This window comes from Cyprinodon variegatus, unplaced genomic scaffold, assembly GCF_000732505.1.
Source record: "Cyprinodon variegatus isolate N-32 unplaced genomic scaffold, C_variegatus-1.0 Scaffold34, whole genome shotgun sequence".
NCBI lineage: Eukaryota > Metazoa > Chordata > Actinopteri > Cyprinodontiformes > Cyprinodontidae > Cyprinodon > Cyprinodon variegatus.
In genome coordinates this window covers 673,419-696,920 of record NW_015150487.1, presented here as the reverse complement: position 1 = coordinate 696,920, position 23,502 = coordinate 673,419, and the positions used below count along the sequence as shown (strand labels likewise).

At 37.7% G+C, this 23,502-nt stretch overlaps 1 protein-coding gene across 1 annotated transcript in view; it reads right to left on the bottom strand.

Annotated features, from left to right (window-relative positions):
* The window catches only part of igsf8 (immunoglobulin superfamily member 8), a 48,123-nt gene that overhangs the window by 1,669 nt on the left and 22,952 nt on the right, over positions 1–23,502 (bottom strand). The window contains exons 2-6 of the mRNA XM_015402582.1: positions 14,383–14,763; positions 9,999–10,460; positions 2,907–3,085; positions 2,471–2,723; positions 902–1,348 (exon numbers count right to left, since the gene is read on the bottom strand). Of these exons, the coding sequence (XP_015258068.1) occupies positions 902–1,348; positions 2,471–2,723; positions 2,907–3,085; positions 9,999–10,460; positions 14,383–14,763 (1,722 nt within the window). The remainder of the gene's footprint in view (positions 1–901; positions 1,349–2,470; positions 2,724–2,906; positions 3,086–9,998; positions 10,461–14,382; positions 14,764–23,502) is intronic.

Genomic DNA, 23,502 nt, shown 5'->3' with positions numbered 1-23,502 from the left:
TCTAGCAAACCTGCCGGACTACTTTCGGCTTGACCAAAACTGGACGAGAACTCTGCTCACAGGACGCTGCCAGGGGTAAGTCAGTGTGATTGCATGACACTGGTGATGGGGATGCCATACAGATTCATGTCAAAAATACCGAACTATCCCTTTAAGATCCCCAAACTAGTTTGTACATCAGACAAAGAAAACCAGAGAAGTTACGAATGTCCTTTTCAGGTCATGATGTCATTTACCATCCAAGCCATCCTTGTGCCATGTGAAAACGTAACTACGCCTTTAACATAAATGCCACTATAATCTGCCCTCATGCCTTTAGGATTTCTAACAATGTGCTTTAACAAATCGTGATGAAGGGATTTTGGGTCCCTCCTATTTGCAGAATTGCTTTCATGCAGCCACATAGGAGGATTTTCAAGCATGAGTGGAATGTTTAAAAACAACTGAGCTGCTGTGCCTCAGTTGCTCCAAAATCTTAATAGGCCACTGCAGAACATTTGTTTTTCTTTTTTAGCCACTAAAAGGGTTGAAACTGCACATGCACTCTGTATCAATGTCCCGAAGACACGTACTGATGACCAATCTATGTCTTTAGTTTTCCAAATTATAGATACAGAAGGCTATTGCTCTACAGCTTGATATAAAGGGTGGCAATTGACACAGAATATGCAGCTAATATGTACAGTAAATGCATTAAATGTGCAATGTTGTTTTTCCACATTAGCCATTTTGACTTTATTTTTGTTTCACCAGGTTTATTCTCAAAATCTTGGACACATTGACTTAGCTGTAACCCCTCACAATCTTTTTGGAGCAGTGAATTAGTTATGTTGTACCCATCAGGGGACACATGTGTGCAAATAAATGAGAAGAGGAGTGTTTGGAAGAGTGAGGCTCTTACCTCTGGCATACAGGTAAACATTCACTGCGTTTGACTCTGCTTTGGCTCCAGTGCTGTACCAGCCTCCATGCTGGTCCTGCCCCCACACTTCAGCACGACACCCATACAAGCCCTGGTCCTCCACCGTTACCATGTGGATTCTCAGTCTGTAGCTGATGGCAGACAGCCGGTCAATGCTGATCTCACTGTCGTTGACGTAGATATTTGCTACACCGTCATACATTAGAGCAGCAATGAGCATGGGTGGTGTTACAGCTCCAGAGTCCAACTGAACTCCCCCAGGTTTCCTGGGGTTGACTGGTTTAGGCATCGGCCAACGCAGCCACTGCACCTGAACCTGCACTGGACCTGTGGTCGTCACAGTGGTGTTGCAGATTAGGGTGACGGTACTGCCTCTTTTCAGCAGGGGGCCACGGGGGAGCTGAGCCACAGCTGAAACCAAAACTTCTGTGTGGAAAAAGGGAGATTTATGAATGGAAAAAATAAACTATGTTAAAAAGCAGAGAAATAGAAATAATGTGAAAAGCACAAACCGAAACCATCTTATATTAGGAGGATTTGGCTTAAGCTCAACATCATAAATTAATAAATAAAAACAAAGTTTATATCTAGGTTTGAACACAGCTGATTGTATTCAAAAAAACTGCTAAACTCTTATTGGCTTTCATAGTTAAACAAATAAACAAAAAAAAAAAAAAGAGACAGGAAATCCCCCTTACATATCTGCATAATGGATCTTTAGTTAGAGTATTTGCAAACAGATAGGGCGACTCAATATTACAAAACCGTCTTTCCTCTCTTTCTCATTATTGAAACCTTCCATGACCTTTAGCATTTAGATAATGTAATTTGTGTCTGTTTCAGCATCTGCTGATGTGTGACTGTACATCAGGCTAAACATTGTATTAGCAAGTAGAATGCAAGTTCATAATAATTGGAATGCATTAGCCCAAAACTGTTGCACTTTAGGCAGACCTTTGTGATTTGAAAAGTTACACAAACTTATATTGCACAGCCAATATATGCTAAGCCTATTCATTATATTCCATTTGTAGACATTGTATTCCTCAGTCACCCTCTATTGCCACAAGAATGGTTTAGAAACCCCCGACTTAAATGATCAGAAATATTGGGAGGAGTACAACCAATGAGACTCAGTCAGTTCTAAAGCTTTCTGTGAAAAAGAGCCACATATTAGCGGAGACAGGTGATGTTTGACACCAGTTACCAATGGACATATCCAGTGTGTTTTAGATGCGTTTTTGCTCCAAGAAACTTTCTTTAAACACCTGAATTAATCATCAGGTTCCATAGGAGCCTGCTAGTAACTCATTCTATTTTTTAATTCAGGTCTTTTAAAGCAGTAAAACATCAAAAACATGCAGGTTAGGCGACCTTTGTGAGACACCACTGCCTATATTGGATAATGTGTCAAACAACGACAGAGGAAAGATCAATTCAATCAATATGTTAGTGGGCAAAATAAAACTAGTTTATATATTAGTTTGGCTCTGCTAAAAACTCCTTTAATAAAGATATATACAATTTTTTTTTTTATATGAGGCTCACCTTTGATCTTCAGGTTGACTGTGACTCCATCTGATCTTTGGGTGAGTGTTGCAGGCGTAGAAGGGCTGGGGTTTTTCCTGCCAGCATACACACTGACCACACAGCGGTACACCCCGGAATCTGCAGGTCGGACTGAGAAGAGCTTCAAAGAGTACTTCCCCTCTGATACTTTCTCCATGGAGCCACCACTGGCTCTGCTGAGGTCATCTCCCCAGCTTACGACACCATCCGGGCTCATTCGAGCAACTTCAACCTTAAATGGCAGCAAGTTCTCAATTACTCTCACATATCATGTCATTTTAAAGAATGGATCAAAACAATATTATTCAGACCTAAATTTGACATTCTATAGATAGGCAAAGACATTCTCTATATAACAGAAAATACACTACAAATAGTAAATTATCTTTATTATTTTATCACACAATGGCAGTACCTCTACTCCTCCGGTTCCAGCTATATCTCCACTGACAGATCCCCTTTTCATCCACTGAACCAACAGACCTGAGTTCACTTCAGATGCCAGACCCAACACCTCACAGGTCAGGATGAGAGGGGAACCAACTTGAAGGGTCACCTCCCCTCTGGGCGAGGATGTTACACCCAGAGACTCCGCTTCAAAGAGAGAGAGAGATTGAAAAGCATTAAGTACCAAAAGCTCTTCTGACTGCAACGCCACAAATGGACTCTGATTTACATCTTTAAAGGAAGTCAGATACTGCAGGGGGCAGTTCCTAGAAATTTAGACTGGCTCTTTCAGTATGTCTGTCTTTTATTGTGCTGAATAAGATGCTTATGATGTTTGAAAAATCAGAGATTCAATTGATTTAAACACCAATGGGTAATTTACATGCCTAAAAAAACATTGTAATTAAAAATCTAATTAAATACAACTGGTCAAACTCTAATCCTAAATATTTGTTCTAATATTCCTAATACCTTTATCATGAAGAAAGATATCACTCATCTTCATAGAGAGACCACAATAAATGATGGTGAAAATGTCCAATACAGCTACAAATAAAAGGCTTTTACTGCTGTAATATTCTCAGAAGTGGGCAATGCATTAATACTGCAGCCATTCTACTTTTAAGACAAGCCAGTGAAAATAAATGCTTTAGGTGTCACATCGACAGTAAAGAAAGTCCACCAGCGAGTGAATGAATCTGGGTATAAATCCAGCAGCTCTGTGAGTACAGAGGTATTTTTGAGAACATTACCATCATGGGAGAAGAAGTGGAGGTGGAGAAGGAAAAAAAATGCCTTTGCTTTCACTTGAACAGTTGACTCAACTGTGAAGCTGTCTGCAAGAAGGGACAGAGCAGACTGTGCCTCTTAAGGAAGCTTAGGTCCTTCATCTTTTACAGTGACATGCTGCATTTCTTCCATAAGTCTGCTGTGATCTCTTTCTTTATCGTCTGTTGAAGTATCAGCATCAGAATAAATGACCTAAAGAAGCTCAACAAGCTGATTAAAAAAGCTCCTTTTTAAGGAACTCCTCTAGAACCTCTGGAGATGCTTTCACAAAGAATTATGTAGAATATGGAAACCACAAACATCCTCTTCAGAAGGCTGTTAAACAACAACAGAGTGCTTTTAGTCGGAGGCTTCTCCAGATCTACTGCAAGACAGACTACGGTACTACAAAAGTTCCTACCCGTCTGCAGCTTTTAACATCTTAAACAACTGGAAAAATAATAAAATGCTGAGTTACAACATTTTATTTCCCATTAGAATCAATATTCTTTTTTGGAATCTGATTGATTTAAATAAGCAAACAAAAAGCCCCATTAAAGGTATAGTGGAGGATGTTCTTTTTTCCAGTAGGATCATCAAAGGTGTCCTCCTAATTGTCAATCATTCTGGTTCACATCCCTATTTTCACGTACCGGGGGTGAGTCTGACGTAGTGGAAAAATTGCAGATCTTCTTTTGGAAAATAAGCTTGTATTAGCAACGCAAACAGCTACTTTTAAACAGAGCGTGCACGAGGAGAAATGGGCTCATGCACGCTCTCGCACACGTTTAATAGGCTTTCCCTCTCTGCAGTCGGTACAGTGTTTTTTGTGAAGAGGGCGGGTCTTTTACAAGATTCGTGAAAATTACCAACGATACCTTTAATTATTATTCTTCATTTATTTTTGAATTTGTTTATCGAAAAGAAAAATGCATATTAATGAACATACAGCTGGTGGTGTAAAAAAAATCCGTAAGGCTACTTTCCAGGCGGCAGTTTCATGTAATAAAAACATACCACCAAAACACAGAGCATATACCTTATAATTTATACAAGACAAACAACACAGCAAGAAACATTTCACACTACGCACAAAACAGCATTCCAAACTAACGCTAATATATTAAACACGGAATTACTTAAAATGAACAGGCTAAGATTACAGAGATGCCAACGCCATGCATTTACTGCCCCTGATCAACCCATTCATTCTCTACACACTAACCAACTCCTGACACATAAAATGATAAGTCTGTGTTTGTGGAGCTCATCCTAATGGTTGCAGCTTTGCTGTGCAAGAAGCCCTTCCTTAAGATGTTTTTAAATGAGTTGTAGGTGGTACCTGTCATTAGTAATGTGTTCCAATTAGAGCAGCCTTTGATAGAGAGAACATTTTGTGCTAATGTGATCTTCAGAAACTGCACCACTAACTATGCATGGAGGCCTATTTCTTTCTAAAAAGGACAATTATTTGAAGAAAAAAAAGGGCTTTAAGGTTCTCAAAATTACAAATAGGTGAAAAGACGTAGTCTTTTAATCAATTACATTAATGGTCTTTTAATACAATTGTTCAAATAGCTTGGGTGCAGTGGCACCAACAAAGGACAATGCAGTTAAGCAGGATTCAAAATAGGAGATATCATACAGTGTGGGTAGGATGGTATGAGATTTCTAATAAAGGTCAAATATGTTTATTAATTTGAAAGTAAATTTAACTATATTTTAACGCTTTTTGATGTATGTGTTTTTTATATAATCTAACTTAGTCAAACATGACCCCAAAATACTTTAACCGGGCCACCAACTCCAGTTTTTTTTTACATAATGCAAACTCTTTTTTGAGTTGATCAAAACACAACTTTGTTTAAACTGTTCATGCTAAGGTAGACCAGGAAACACAGCAGACAAGTCAGAGATAAAGTTGCTGAGAGGTTTAAAGCAGAGTTAGATCCTAACTCAAAAATCTTAACTTTGAACATATTGTATTGTTGTTGTTAGCTGCAGATGGCTTGGATTAAAGAACCATTATTAGAGAGGCAGCCAGGAAGCCTGTTGTAACTCATGAGGAGCTACAAAGACATACAGTTCAGATGGGTGAATCTCTAAACAAAACAAATATTGCATTTGCTCTCTACAAATTTTCATAAAGGGTGGAATTTATTCTTTTTTTTTTTTTTTTAAAGTCATTAAAGATTCCTTCCCAGGTTTGCCACCAGCCATTTTGGCAAAGTTATGTAGGTCAACAAACATTAGCCCCACTAACACTAGCCCCACTGTAAAACATAGCTGTAGCAGTCTCATGCTGTGGGACTGCCTTTCCTCAGGGACAGAGAAGCTGCATAGTTTATGCTAGATTTGAGTAATACTGGAAGAACATCTGCAAGAGTGGAGCTAAAATGAGTCATTAAAGAAACACACATCCATGTGTTAAATAGACCCAAGTTCAGATCTAAAACTAACTGTGGAAACTGTGCCAAAAAAAATAAAAATTTTCTGGGATACTTAACATCCATCTGTTTTGCAGAGTGATTCCACATCGGTGGGCTGTATACCTATGCACACACCTCTCAGACTATTATTTTTAAATGAAACAGCAAAAAAAAAGAAACTTCCTTCCGTTTTACTCATATGTAGTACTTTGTGTGATTCTTTGAAGGTTTGTATTTGTAATATGACAAGATCTAAGAAACTTAAAGAGGCTTTGCCTATGTGATAAATCCACTTTTTATTCACTTAGTCTGCATGTCAATAAAATCAAGCGTAATAATAATAATTAACCCATATTTTTACTGTCTGTGCAAAGACTTGTTTACTGCTGAAACGGGATGCCTTTAGAAAAAAAGATGCATCAATTATATAAACAAAAAAAGACCATTGTATTAGTACCAAGAGGCAAACAATGAATGTATAATAGCATGGAGCAAGTCAGTGAGTGTTGTTAGGAAGGAAAACAATGCAAGCACTCATAAGCTTTCATTGTGACCTCAATCTTATCGCAGAGACTGGATGCAAATATTCGTGGTGTAAAGAAACACCTGATAGCCCCTTTATGCAGCATAACAAAATAAAACAAAATAAATAATTTAATTGACATTAAAATCATCATAACAAGTCTACATTCACTACATCGGATGAACATATGCTTACAAAATACCTTTTACCAAATGCTATAAGGGGATTTTCCATTTTTGCAGGGTGAGAAAAAATATGTTTAAAGAAAAGATTATCCGCCACAGCAGTGGTTATCTAAAAAAATAATGAACATGTTAGCCTGACAGAAAGTTATCCTCTCTGCAGGCAAAAAGAGGCCAAGGTGGGAAAAAAAGATTATATAATCCTTTAGAAGCGCTGCAAGGCCAGAGGCAGTCATACGGGCAATCGGCTATTGATTTATAAATCCAGCTGGTTTAGCGATGGGAGGCCAGTGTACGCAGCCTGTCAGTCATGAGATATCACTGTCGGGGCACCAAATGAACAGACTTCCAGGAAATTCATTCAGAACGATTTCTTAAATTTTATTTTTTATTTCTGTATGGTGAATTATCTTATAATGCATTTTCATTTTTTTCACCTTATTCACCTTATTAATTTCCATAAACTATTCTTTGTCCAAACTAAACAATTCATTTCAGTTTAGTTATGTAGCGACAATTCACAACACATGTCATTTCAAGGCACTTTACAGTTCACCAGACCATACAGTCAAATTGATTCAAAGTTTTCTACCTAAGGAAAACCAGTTGATTGCATGGAGTCATTGACTCGAATGCAATCCCTCACACTAAGCATGCTTGTTGCGAAGGTGGAGAGGAAAAACTCCCTTTCAACAGGAAGAAACCTGCAGCAGAACCAGGCTCAGTGTGAGCAGCTATCTGCCGAGGCCGCTGGGGTTCAAGGAGACACAAGCAAACAGAGAGAAAGAAGTAGAGATACAAAAGGCAACTGTAAAAGGCAGCCCATACAGGAAACACACAGCCAGGCAGACGAGCTCCAATCCAGCTCCCATGTCAGCCAACCAACCTGTAATTTAACCTGACAGCCAAGCGCTCTTTTAACGTTCCTCTAATTCAAACCTAGAGTACCTAGAACTTGGAAAGTGTCCAAATACTCAGAGAAGAACAGAGGTTAAACTAGACCGGCTGGGGTGTTGTTGGGATTTAATGAGGCCTCATGTACCAGGCGTGCATAGACACACACACAAAAAAAAATCACCACATTTTAATCCCAAACGTCATGTTTAAAAATGAACGTTATGTTGAAGTGTATGGTAGTTGAAAATGTGCAGCAGCAAGGCAAACTTTTTCAGTCAAACAAGAAACTATAAGGCAGCAAATGTCAACTAACCACAGGGAAATATGACATTTATGAAAAGTAGCTGTAATCTTGATGTGCTTCTCTCTCCTTCTTCTTGTGATGTTTTATGGTGGTTTGCAAACAACTTGAAGGTGCATTACCGCCACCAACTGGACTCTAATACCCCAATTCAAAATAAACTAAATAATTAGCAGGAAAAGAACATAATAAACTTGATATATAAATAAATTAAACGCTATCTAATAAGCCAGTATTCTGAAGAAACTGCAGTATTAAATGATAACATTTCTTGTTACCTAAACCTTATATTTATTATATCTTTGTCTTTTCAAGGTTTGGTATTAAAATGTATCTATCTTTGACATGTTTTCTACAACGTAACATTGTATGCTCTACAGTTTCTTTTTAGTCACAATTTCCTGAGTGATGTTTCCCTATTCTAAAGAGTGAGCTGTAATCCAGTGTGTCCAAATCTGAGTCTTGATATATTTTTGTGTCTTCTCTTCTGTTTTCCCCTCCTCTCATCTTTCCTACTTCCCTCTGCATCTTTTTCCATTTTCTGTTTAATGATGCTCTTTACTTCTAATGGACTACAATAAGTATGCTTAAGTAAACAATATAACGCAGTTTATAACTTATAATTATTATAGTTTATATAGTATTATAGTAACCATGTTTGTGATTACCTGAATTGTTTTAAACATTAATTATACTTCCACATATAAATTCACATATTCATATGAATTATAATAATTTAGAGACATTACAATAATTGAGCTTAATGCGGCGGTTCGACACAACAGTTCGGGCTTGACACAAACAATTTAAAACAAAAAAATGGCTACAGATTTTTTTCTGTTGAATGATGAATGTATATCTTTATATCTTTCTATTTCAGCTATTTGATTTAGTGAGTCTCTGTTACTCATTAAATTGCCGGTTGTGTTATCACTGAGGTCTGTTAACAAAGCCTCTGGGATGGAGCGTCAGCACAGTTACCAAGGTTATTTTGACCAATGGTGGGTCTATCAGGGTAATACTATAGATTTTTTTTTTATTTGTAGCTAGGGGCTGAGCGAGGTGGACAAAAATGCACGCAGAGGTTAATTCCATGCATATTGGGATTTATGAACATATTTCTTGTTTGTAGATGAGAAGTTTTTGTCGGAAATTATAGAATTCCTCCCTTCTGCAAACTTTCAGTATAAAGGCTTCATCTGTTTTGTTCATGAGGCCCACAGCCTTTAAACCTCTGTGTGCTGGCTGATTATTCTCAGTTCTGTTTGCGAAAAAGGGGATTACAGTATGTTCATCCTTTATTTGAGCTCTCACTTCTGATAACTCTTTACAGACTTATGTAATTTTACCTCTTTCTATCCTCGAAGCCTTACTTTGCATCAAATTATTTCCAAACATTCAAATTGATTTTCTCCTTTTTCTGTTACCTGTCATTTATTGGAAAAAAAGGGAAAATGCTCCTTTCTTTCTCTGAAAACAGTTACATAGGAAATTAACAGATTATTCACTGACACTGTGAGCCTCAAAGATATGAGATATTAAAAAATCTGTCAGTTATCTCGGTACAGTGTATGCATGTGGTTAAACCTTACATTCTACATTATTTTTACAGTTTTACAGCTAACTTCATACAATGAGTCTCCTTTGCAAACATTACATCTAGCTGTAAACCCATAATACTGAGCTAATTTCCTTATTCCTTTGTCCCCAGCCCTGTAATCTACACAATCTTCTCAGTCTAGGACTAATTTGCTGTTAAACCTGTTTTATAGTCATCGTCTTTAAAGTTATTTAGAAGTAAACACCAGTTATTTCCTACAGGCAAAGAAGTGGAAATTAAAGCTCCAACATTCTTTAAGGGGTTCTTTCTAAAACAAAATCCATCATCAGTTGTGTTGTGGGACTGTTACTATTTGATGTTTAGTTGCAACACAAACCCTGCTATAATGTATCAGCTTACCTAGTGGCTGAACTGTTAAGTTGCCGATATCCAGGGTTCTTTGAGCGATCCTCTGCCATGTGCGATCAGGGTCCCGAATCCATTGCGAGGCCTCACAGAAGTACGACCCAGCATCATCAGGCTGCACGGCCTTCATCTTCATCACGTACAACCCCTGTCCGCCCTCTCCGTTCCTCTTCTGCAGTGTGATCTCTCCATCATCGTAGCGTTTCTTGTAGAACCGTCCTGGAACAACACCCAGAAGCCTGTCGATGGAGATGATCTCTCTTATGGTGCTGACTTCGCCTCCAGCTCCGCTGTCTGAACGCTCTCCTCCGTCACGCTTTCCGAACGTGATGGACAGATGGGTGAGCTGCTCAGACCGGATGCTGGACGAGCATGTCAAAGTTAATTCAGCTCCTTCTGGGACAGGCTGGCTGGTTAGGGAGCGAGTATAGCTGATTTGGAGAGAGTCTGGAATCACTGAGGGACGACAAAAAGACAGAATTTTAATCTTCTCAACATCAGAAAGACTCTTCTGAAAAAGTTTTATAAAAAAATTTTTTTTGTGTTTGTCGTCTTGCCTTTGTTACACTCATAGGTTTACAGGGTTTGTACAGGAATGAATAACTCTACCTTAATGCTTTTTAATGTTCTTAGAAATCATTTTAATACATTCTCTAGCTTTTTCTCCGACTCAAGCTTCTTTTCTGAATATACAGCTTTGCGATCAAGCAGTTCCATGCAAATATATCGTGATATAATATGTCTGACAAAATTGCTTTTATAAACTTTTTTTTTTTAATAAAGCATTTTAAATGCCACAATAGACACATTTAATGAATTTTAATGCCAATTAAGGCCTTAATTTAAAAAAATAATTGAATGACTTTTAATGATTTTTAATGAGCTGCGGAAACCCTAGTTTAAGATCATTGAATTTTAATGTGATAAAATTTGGGTGACAATAAAGAAAAACAGGGTAAATAAAAAACCCAGTTTGAAAATCATGGTTTTATTTATTAGGTGGAAACCTCCTGATTCTCATTTTATTCTGACATGCACTGTGAGCTGTAGGGTCTAATATAGACAGGTGTGTTCCTTTCCTAATCAAGCCCAATCAGTTTAATTAAACACAGCTGGACGGAGGACAACCATCTCAAGGAGGATCAGAAGAAATGGACGGCATGGGAGTTAAATATATTAGTGTCACAGCAAAGGGTTTGAATACTTATGACCATTTGATATTTCAGTTTTTCTTTTTGCAAATTTTTTTTTTTTTCTGTCACGATGGGGTGCTGAGTGTACATTAATGGGGTGCTGAGTGTACATTAATGAGAAATAAAATGAACTTTTTTGATTTAGCAAATGGCTGCAATGAAACAAAAAATGAAAAATCTAAAGGGGTTTGAATACTTTACGTACCCACTGTATAACTGATCCCCCTGTCCTCTGTAACAATAACTGCCATCGAAACTGCGGACACATTTTTTATCCCAATTTATTAATTTTTTTTATTTTATTTAAGCCCATTTGAAAATGTTCTGAAGCATAAATGTCCTTATTATGGTTATGACACCACATCTCAACTCATTTCAAGTCTAAACTTTAATCAGGCAGATCCAAAACCTTAATATATTACATGAAATGTCCCCGTGTGCCTATGATAATAGTTCTTGTGTATACTCTAAGTTGGTTAATCTTAAGCTCTCAAACTGATTACTGGAGAATGCCTTTTAGGATATATAGGGACTATTTACATTTCAGTAAGTGGTCCAGGTCCGGAAGCAGCCCCCACCACCATACCCCCACCATCATGTTTGACTGCTGATTTAATAAAGTGTTTTTATTTTGTACTTGGTTTAATCAGACCTATACTATAAAAAAAAAAAATCTCTTCTTTTGTCTTGTAAGTACATATATTTTTTTTTATCAAACAGTTGGGGATAATCAAGATGGCATTTAAGTGGATTTGGGTCAGCAGTGGTTCTATCCCTGTCATTGGTGTGTTTTGGTGTCCTTTGTGTTGCTAGGTTGTAAACACTGATGTGAGACTAACAGAAAGTTAATTTTACTTCTGCATGTTCTGTTTTGTTACCTAATGGATGAGTTTCCGCACCAAGAATATCAAAGCATTTTATCACTTTTACACTCAGGGCCAGGTTGGTTAGAACAGGCTTCTTTTTTGCCCTAAAAAAGTTTTTATTTACTCAATATATATTTGTCCAATACTTACATTTCTGCAATGGTCTAAAACATTTAAATTTGACAAAAAGAAATAAAACATATAAGAGGGTAGGCAACTGTTTGCACTGTGTTTTTACCTGGTGGCTGTCAAGCACAAAAAGCTAGATGGACAGTAACGAGTCAATGAACTAGAGTGAGGAATGCTGCTGTGAACCGAGTCAAACCCTGATTCCCATTATTAACAAACATGCATCGCGTCGATGCAACGCTCAACTGCTGATAAGATCTTCTCACCATGTAATCTCCACAACAGCATGAATATGTCGCACTTAAGTATTTTCCATGCTGATGTTCATCACAGTTAAACTAAGAATACTGTCTAGTAACAACGAGAGCTTTTCCATTTCTAAAAAAGAAAGATAATTTTAAGAATTGTTTTTCCTAGGAAAAGCATTAACAGATTTTCTATCAAAAATTGGCAAAAGTGTTACTTAGGTATAGAACTGATGATAAGGGGAAGCAAAACTTCTTCAAACTTAAAAACAAAGTCCAGTGGATTGTTTTTTTTGTTTTTCATTTAACTTTTTTGTAATGACTACGACCTGGATCAATCAGAATCTTTACCAGCAAAAACAATTCCTTTTTTAATTGACATGACATTTTCACCAGATGTCGGTAACAATCCGTGGAATTCACACATACAAAGAAATCAAACCATAGATCTCCAGAAATTAAGTTTAATAAAGGGAAATGGCACAGGGATAAGGTATTGCACACGTGAAGAAAGGAAAGGAAGGGATGGAAAACCAAGACTGCAGCCGAAATCTCTCAGTAATTAGAAAGCAATCCTGCCCCTCGTCAGTGCAAATGATTATCAGCTGGTTCAGTGCCGAATGATGGTCTATAAAAGGTGTCACAAAAGAAACATCTCATGTTGGGTAAAAGCAAAGAGCTTTATCAAGACCTTCCCAACCTTATTTTTTTTAATCTTAATGATGGGATTGGTTACATAAGGATTTCTAAACTTCTGAATGTTCCAGTTAGGAATTGTTGTGGCCATAATCTGGAGGCAGCAAGAACATAATTTCATAATAAACCAACCATTTCCAGATTCTCCTCTCAAGATTTCTGACAGTGGAGTGAAAAGAATTATCAGAATAGTTGTCTAAGAGTTAAAGAACTCTTGGAGAGCTCCAGAATGACATGGAATTAGCAGGTAGAATTGTTCAAAGAAAACAATGAGTAATGGTCTCAACCACTATGGCATGTGTACAAGCTCACCATGCAAGACTCCATTGCTGAAGAAAAAGCACGTTAAAGCTCATTTAAAGTTTGCTGCAGCACATTTAGACAAGCCTATGAAATACTGGGAGAATATAGTCTGGACAGATGAGACCTAAATTTAACTCTTTGGATGCCATAATATACATTATGTTTGAAGGTCAAATGACACTGCAGATCACCCTAAGAACACTATACCAACAGTAAAGTTCGGAGGTGGAAACATCATTGAGTAGGGCTGTTTGTCAGCATATGGTACTGGTAAACTTCAAATAATTGAAGGAAGGATTAGTGGAAAAATGTAGGGAGACATTCTTGATAAAAATCTGCTGCCATCTGACAGGATGATGAAGATGAAACGTGGGTGGACATTTACAAGGAAACTCTCCATTGGTTTCAGAGAAAGAAAATAAAGCTGCTAAAATGGCTCAGCTAATCACCTGACTTGAATCCAGCAGAAAATCTACTAAAAGAACTAAAGATCAGAAGAGGACCATGGAACCTCCAAGATCTGAAGACTGCTTGTGTGGAAGGATGGGCCACAATCAAACCTAAGCAATGCATGCAACTAATTTCTCCAAACAGGAGGCATCTTGAAGCTGTCATTGCCAACAAAGGCTTTTGTAAAAAGCTTTAAATCATTTTCAGTTAGTCTATTCAACACTTTTACGCTGTGCCATTTCACTTTATTACACATAACTTCATTTCTGGGCATCTGTGGTTTGATTTCTTTGTATGTGTGGATTGCATGGATTGTTACCGACATCTGGTGAAAATGTCATGTCAACAGCACCTCTAGAAATATTTTTACAGAGAAAAATTGTAGCGTGTTCACCCGCTGTACATGCTTTAATGTAGTTTCTATAAAAGACTCTGTTGAGTTTTTCAAGATCAAACGTTCAAGAAAGAGAAAGAAACTTGGATTTGCTGGTCTTACCTTTGACAGTAACTGAGCCACTGTAATTTCCCTGGTAGGTAGTGTCCGTGCTTGGTGTATAACACTCATATTTTCCTTGGTCTTCGACCCGAAGCCTCTGGATCACCAGTCGGACCTTATCCCCAGAATCCCTTTCCACCCTGACCTCCCCGTTCCTCACTCTGGCCTGGAAAGGGGTATAAGGGAAACCTTTATCTCTGGTGGACACCACTCCCATCTGCCTTCCACCGGAATCTTCCCTGTAGAGGAACCACTCAAACTCCTGGGTACGTGATCCTTCATATCCGGACACATGACATGGGATGGAGAGAGGGAACCCAGCAACGCGGTAAAGGGGTCCATTGGGAAGGGCGACCTCACGGCACAGAACATACTGGAGCACTGTGATAAATTCAGAGAGAGAGAGAAAAATATTTTTATTTTAACTTTAGTTTATCTAGTTACAAGATGAACAATATCTGGAGGTGATGCATGATTAAAAAGCAAAATATAAATCAAAATGGTGATGACAAGATGCACAGGTTCATAGTCTTAGAGAGCTTCTAAAAATAAGATCAAACTTTAGTCTATTCTAAGATTTATTAGGAATGTTTTTATGAATGACTCTCAAAAAGAACAGATTGTTTTCCTAGATGTTTAAAATTAGAAATATATAATACATTTAAAATATTTCATCGATAACCAAGGACCAATATGATTTAAAGGTCACATGTTGAGTTGCTCTATAAAAACATAATACAAAAAAAGCTTTAGAAACTCTAATAAAAATAAAGCATTTCTGTGTAATTCACACAATGTTTATTAAAAACTTTTTGGAAATTATCCTCCAATTGGCTGGGTATAAATGTTTACATTTGTAAACTACAATATAATTATTTTATCATAATAGAGAACATTTTTTCTCTGTTGAGAAATGGAAAAACAGCTTTTAAATAAAAAAGCTTCCAGAAATCATCAAATGCAAATAGTTTAAGCCTTAGTTGATATTTTTTTCACTTGAAAGAATACACATTACTGGTTAAAAGGACTTGACTCCAGCACAAGGGTAATAGTGAAATACATTATGTCAGTGGCGTCCGTTAATAAACAACTGAGAAAATGACTTTACAGCTTTTTCCAAAAATATAAAGTGCTGTGGGATATGTTCAGGGTTTTCCACTTAAGCTATTTTTCCGGTCGTCAATCCATCTATCCATCCATCTTCTTCCACTTAACCAGGGTTGGGTCGCGGGGGTAGCAGCTTCAGTAGGGAAGCCCAGGTGTCGCTCTCCCCAGCCACTTAGGCCAGCTGCTCCGGGGGAATCCCAAGGTGCTCCCAGGCCAGCCGAGAAACATAGTCCCTCCAGTATGTCCTGGGTCTCCCCCTGGGCCTCCTCCCGGTGGGACGTGCCTGGAACATCTCACCAGGGAGAGGTCCAGAAGGCATCCTGGTCAGATGCCAAAGCTACCTCAACTGGCTCCTCTCGATGTGGAGGAGCAGCGGCTCTACTATGAGTCCTCCCCGGATGACTGAGCTCCTCAGTCAGAGAAACTCATTTTAGCCGCTTGAATCCGGGATGTCGTTCTGTCGGTCATGACCCAAAGCTCATGACCACAGATGGGGGTAGGAACGCAGATCGACTGGTAAATTGAGAGCTTTGCTTTTTGGTTCAGCTCTCTCTTTACCACAACAGACCGGTACAGTGCACGCTTCACAGCAGACGCCGCACCAATCCGCCTATCGATCTCCCGCTCCATCTTCCCCTCATTCGTGAACCACACCCCAAGATACTTAAACTCCTCCACTAGGGGCAGTACATCCTCCCCATTTTGGAGAAGGCACTCTACCCTCTTCCGGTTCAAGACCATGGTCTCGAATTTGGAGGCACCGATCCTTATCCCGGCCGCTTCGCACTCGGCTGCGAACCGCTCAAGTTACAGCTGTAAATCACGCAATCCTAAGGACACCAAGACGGATCCCCTCATCACCTTGGCTGTGGCTGGAAATTCTGTCCATGAAAGTTATGAACAGAATCAGTGACAAAGGGCAACCTTCGCGGAGTCCAACCCTCACCGGAAACGAGTCTGACTTACTGCCGGCAATGAGGACCAGGCTCTGACACCGGTCATACAGTAAAGATCACATGATAATAAAACAATTGAATAAAGTCCTGATCTCAGCTGTGGAAGTGTTGAAGCTTGAGTTGGCTTCCTTTTTTTTATATAAAAAAAGGAAGCCAACAGATTCAATTGTTTCATTATCTTTACTTAAAACAATTATACTAATACGTTAACATTTCAAACTACCCCCTTAATTCCTTCCTTTAAAACACTCAGACTGCCAGTCAGATTATTTTTAGAAACTTCTGAACTATTGATATTTTAATTCACAAACCTCCGAAAGAGTCTACAGAGAAATGCTCTACAGAACAGTAAAGATCCAATGAGCAGCAGTTGTGTCAAAAGCTTTTAACTAATACAAAGGCAAGAAAAAAACAAAAACAAAAAAACAAAGCCTTTATTTCAATAAATTATCCTGAATACTTCAGTATAAGCAACATGGAAACACATAATCTACAACTCCTATTAATCAATTCCAGCAAACTTAGGTTATAATTTATACATGTTCATCCAAATTTGACGTATCAGATGAAAACACATATCCTTGTTTGACAAGCCTTAATTTCAGCTGGAACATATAGATGATGGGTCAAAATTTAGTATTTAAGTATAAATCTTCTGCTTTGCATCAAGCGTTCAGACTGGTAGCAGCGGTGTAACGATGAGTAGAATATTTTTATTTCAGTCTCTTTGGACCAACTGAGGATCACTTAAACAGCATCGCCCTTTATGGCCTGTGACACATAGCAATAAATGCTATCCATAGCAAGAAAACGTGCAACATCAAAATGAAATCAAACAGAGTTACTGACTATAACAAAGTTTTCAATGGGCTCCAAAGGAAAAGTCTTTATTACATACTGTTCAATAAAAGCGTAAAGTGTTTTTAAATTAAGAGTAAGTTTAATTTGAATGTGCTTTACTGGAGACATCCATGCATCGGCTGTCGATCAAGTTCCAGTGCTTTATCTGGTGTTTGTCACAACACGCTATTATCAAAGTCCTTTTTAAAAACTTCTTCGAAATGTTGGCTACATATTACCTGTTTTTTCTCTGTCCAGAAGTTTGATGGCAAATCCTCCCTCTTCAAGTTGGCAATCCCATTACGAACCCGTGGTGGATCATGAATCAGAACGGTGAAATAACATTTTTTTTTTTCACTTTTACCCGATGTATTACAACATCCAACTGCCATACACGTGGGCATTGTCAGTTTAACTATAGCTTTCGCGAATTTCAATTGTGAAGTCCTCTCAAAATATAAAATAATTGTTGTCGATTGCAAATGGGTCTAGTAGCTGCCACTGATTTTGCTTGTAAAGGGGGGAGAATGGCTATATGCTTACAGCACAGTGACGTCATTACCGGAAGATGTGAGGAGTGAGGTGTTACTATATTTGGGCAAAAATGGCCTCTCCCTGACTTAGTGATCATGACAAAAATGATCATTTTCATTTATTTTATTTTTTTACTGATTAAGGCTATATTCATTAAATCACCACAAAAGTATTAGTTCTAGGTATAGATGATGATCCATTGATTATTTCTTGCTGACCGGACTTTTCCTTTAAAAGTTACCAGATTCCATGGAGGAACAGGGGATCTGGGTGAGAGAATATGCAGCTATCAAATCAGAAGTAATTATATATGTCAATATGAACCACAATTGTAGAGGAGTGTCTGTTTACTCTCGTTAAATCTACGCCATAAAACATGTAGGCAGTTCTAAAGGTCAAAAGGTCCAAACATGAGTAGGAGTAAAGTAGGCAGTCAGTTTAACTAAAAAAAAAACAAAAAAAAAACTGGTCTGTCCAGAGTGCTTTACTGTCAGTTTTTAAGTTAAGAAAAATAAGAGCAAAAGAAAAATATTAAAAAAGTATAAATACCACCGCATAGTTTTTACTGTTAGAATAAAGAAAATATTGGATTTAAGCAGCAAGAGTTAATTGTCCAAGTATCTATTAATTAACTAGTAATGCTTCTGAGATTATATTAATATTTTATTCGGGGTCTTGAAACACCTAAGAGTAACAAATATTTTTAACAGGTACCGGTAAGTAATATGATTTTAAATCGATCAAGAGACAGAAAGGAAGCCAGTAGAAGACAAAAGAGGAGTTGTGTATTGAGGCCTATTATCTCAAGGTTAAAGATAAGATCCATCACTTGCTAGTCTGCAGAGATTATTGATTCGGAACAATTTACAAAGCATTACACTGGTCCAGAAATAGCTTATCAAAAAAAGGATTTTTTTGATTTTTTTTTCATCCAAGTCTTTTACATATAGCCTTTTTTTTTTGGCAAAAATGCTTAATTGAAATCTGGAACTTTTTTTTTACAACTTAAGAGGCTTTCAAGCATAAAGTGCCTTATGACCGAATGATTGTAAAGAGCCTAAAAGGCAAAGAAAGAGAGGAGAACTGTTTAATGGTTTAGGTGTTGAAAACTAAATTAATTTCATTGTTTCATCATCAACTTTATTTGTACAAAAAAAATCATCACATTTTCCCAACCTTCCAAAAGGAAATATAAATATTTATGACAAATACTTGATATTAAATGTATTGTTTGATACTTATTTGTTCAGTAAAAGCGTTTCCATTTAAATATTATAAATAAGGGCTTTGTTCAGAAAATAGACCAAATTTTGTAACAATATTACTGTATTAAATGGCTCATTTCACTGTCAATGGTTCATAATGAAAAACAATTCAAAATACCAAACAAACCAAATATATTTTGGTAACACATTTTAAATAAGAGACTCAAATTAAAGTGGACACACTTTATTAAAATGTTTTTAAAGATTTTAGTTCATTCTCCTCTACCAAAACAAAAAACTCTAACTAAAATATGCTATGAAACTTCTAAATCCAGTTAAATGTATTCTCCCAAAGATTTTCTTGTAACGGGTACTTTTGTATGTCCTCATTCAAGATATCTCTTCTACACGGCTAATATTGTTGTTTGAATTTTACTGGATTATTGTAAAAAAAAAATTTTTTTATTGGTTTTCAGGTGTAACTGTCAAAATAATTCATATTTTACTATATATGCATGAATATGAAAGCATTTCTTGTTGCAGTTATCTTTTTTATTTTTTAGCAGTAACATTGCAAGCACAAGGATTGATCCTCTTACAACGCGGGACACAGGTACTGTTCCAGCTTTCCAGATTTTGTGAGCTTGTAACCTGAGCACTCCAAACTTTATGTGCACTTCCTCCATGTGCACACTTCATAGAGGGTTTAGCAGGAGTACTGGGGCTGGGACACTGACTCAGGATAAATGCTCTCAGAATAGTTTAATCCCACTTTCTGAAATGGGCTCCAGGAAGTGATCTCATCAGAATGAAGGTTGTGCTTAGGGGTGTAAATAATTATTGTTTTGTATCGATGCATCGATGCAACAGCCGACTATCTGATGCATCGACATGTTCGCAAGAGTATCGATTCATGCTTTTTTTTCCCTCCGGTTTATTTTATTCATTTTCCTGGACTTAATTCTGAGCTAAACCTTTTTTAACCTCCTACCTTGCTTCCTTTAGCCACTACGCTGTTTCCACTTGCACACACTCACTCGCATAAACAGGAGGCAAGACAGATGTATTCTTGTATTCTTGAGAATCAAAATGAATTGAATTGTTGGGTCTGGAAATTGATACTGAATCCAATCGCCATGATGGGTTTGATTTACACCCCTAGTTGTGCTGAGCTGCTAATGAGCAGATTTATGCTCATTTATGCTCAGGTACAGATTTATACTGAATCTGGAAGCTAACAGATTTAGTTAGCTTCCCTGGTATTGTGTTTGATTAACCAGATCAGTTTGCAGTAATACTGGTAGCACGTAGGGCTCTTTTTGGAGATAGACTGTTGATGATCAGTGGTTTTCCTCAAGTGCCACTTCCCTACATATTTTAGAGTTCTCCTCACTATAACACACCTGACTTATATAAATGAAGGAATCACAGGCTTTTGAAGGACTTGAAGGCTGCTAATCGGATAATGCAATTATTTGAAGCAGGTGTGCTGCAACACAGAGACATCTAAAACCTGCAGGGTAGTGGTACCAGAGGAACAGGTTTGAGAACTATTGGTATAAACAACCATATTATGGATGCCCTCCCAAGTTCAACAAAAAGCAGAAATATACAACAGAGGATTGGCTAAAGAAACGCTGCTGACGACTGCTTGCTTTTTCATCCTCTGCTCATCTCACCAGCCACACCTTTGCATCTTAGTAACTATCTCACTTTAATTAGTTTAAAGGAGGTGAGCTTCCTTTTTTAGTTTAGTTTAGTTTTTGGAATCGGAGGAAAGTAATTGCATTTTTGTTTGAATTAATTTGGATTTTTTTAAAAGATTTTTTGTTTCTTGTTTTGGCATTAAGCTCATCTTGAAGGTACATACACTCCTTTTTTTGTAATAACCTGCAAAAACAAAAGAATGTAAATAAAGCATGTTAAACTGATCCTCTTTGTTCTGTGGCTGTTTTGCGTATGAGGAAGACGAATCAACATATTATGGTCTGTCCACTCCTAGCCAGGTTATAACAAGGTTTGCTGAACATAGAAATATAAACAAATAAACAGAAAACAAATGCAAAGCAAGAATTCCCAACATTCAAAGTACCATGTCATCACATTTATTGAATCAGTGGCAGTGCAGATATTGATCTGCCTGGAAAGCAGGAGGTAAAACAGCTAAACTGCTACTGTGTCTTACCCCAAGTTACTGTAAACTAGAAACCCTTCAAAAGATGGCTAACCACCTTCACAACTAGAAAAACAAGTTAAGGCAGTTGTAAAATTCCCATCCACTGTTTAAGTGGTTGAGTGAACAGTAATGGAAGGACTAGATATCCCATAAGCAACAACCCGCCTGATCACAACACACACTCATACAACCCCACATAGATAAAGTCATGGGAGACTACAAAGAAGCTTAAGCCGATCACGTCCTAATTAACATTGGACAGTCCGACAGGGCTGGGGGACACCACAATACCCAGTGCTGTATGGATTAGAGCCTATGCAATAAAGAGCCTGGGGGATAAGGTCTGAACCAAAATACAAACAGAGATTGGTGTTGCACGATCTAACAGCCCCACAGGAAACTGCTTCTGAAGGTATGAGAGCATGGACATTCAGTAAAAGGTGTGGAAACCCCTAAAGCATCTATACAAACCTGCAGCATTTACTACATTTCTAACTGAAATTAATCAAAGATTTATATCTTCTTACAGGGATTGCAATTCGGCTTTCTTGGATATATAGGCAAAGTCAGTTTGCTGAGATAACAACATGCAATCTCTGCAAAGACTGCACAATATGAGATCAGCCATCAAGCTTCTGTTGAGCTCACCAAAGACAAATTAAGACAAGTTCACGATATTGCATGATATGTTCTCAGACAGAAGCTAATAGTTACTTGCAAGAAAGAGGATTTGTTGTGACATATGTGAATTACAAACTCACTACAAAACATCTTGCCAGGAGCAGTCAGATGCGTTACCCTCAATAGTGTTTCGGATCAATGAAATGCAGCAACGTGTATGACATCAGTTTGCATAATTTTTAGCTGGAATACCCTCTAATTCTTTTTGAAAGAAAGCAAAAGGACACGTTGGTTTGCCTTTGTGGATGGGAAGAGGTTTGCTCGTCTCCCTGCTACTTCTACTGTTATTGGCTAAAAACTTAACATGGGAGGCAGATACCCAATCAGTTTGATAAAATTGTACTGAATGTGCCTCCCTTTTGCAAACACTTTCTATATGAGGCTTTCCAGATTGATATGTGTGGTTCAATTTGAATTCTACACTGTATCAAAATCTCTTATGCCAGGTTAAACCAATAGGCCCTGCAGAAAACAGTGAGTGAAGCAGATATGATAGGCAAAAAAATGCCAGCTCTATTCAGAACTCCTCTGGAAATAATTTTACAGAAAATAATTTTTCTCACAATGAAAACCATTATGGACAAACTAATTTCAGCATCCTCTTCATCAGACTGTCATACAACAGGTATAATAACATTGAATTCCCCTTTGGAACTGATTAAGTATTATTTAATTGTTCCAAAAAAGTTAAAAAAACAATCCACTGGAATTTGTTTTCCAAGTTTGAAGACATTTCGCTTCCCATCCAGGAAGCTTTTTCTTGCCACTTGATGGACCAATAGCAAGTTGGACTCAGCTCTCAAAAAACCTACAACGCAGCAATAGAGTTAATTACTTCCCGCAATCATAATTCTCATCACCATGCAGGGAACCAAGACAACTCGCCTGGTCAGCCAGGCCAACAATGCCCGTAATGACTCCCGCTTTAAGAGGCATAGACCAGTATTGGGTATTGCAGGCTAACAAATACCTCAACGACCCCCCTATACTAAGGGGTGGACCCGTTCTTCCGGTTCAATTTGCATGTTTTCTAGGCCAAAACAATTCTTTGTTGGGCTACTCTATAAAGCTTGGAACTCAACGGTAATTCTGACATTTTGAATTTAAAAAAACTTCCTGGATGGGAAGGGAAATGTCTTCAAACTTGTAAAACAGTCAAAAAGTCCAGTGGATTAAGCTATTGTGTCAACTTTTTAAACTGCCACCAGTCAAACTTTACATAATCAGAGCTGCCTTATTATTATATTTTCAGTATTGTTTATCTGTATTGTCAATTGAGCCTTTTACATGTTACCTGAAAAATGTGTCTCTTTTTGTGTACTTCATTGACCACACACTGCAATGACAGCATATTGATTTGAACTAAAACCACCCAGTGAAAACAGAGGACATCACAATACAGCTTAGGATTTAGTTTTGCAAAAATAACTCTGCCAAATGACCAATATATAGGAATAAAATCCCAATGCTAGGGACAGCTTTAAAATAAGAGGCGTCGGCCTCGGCAGATGACCACTCACACTGAGCCTGGTTCTGCTGGAGGTTCCTTCCTGTTAAAAGGGAGATTTCCTCTCCACTGTCGCTACAAGCATGTTTAGAGTGAGTATTGCATTTGAGTCAA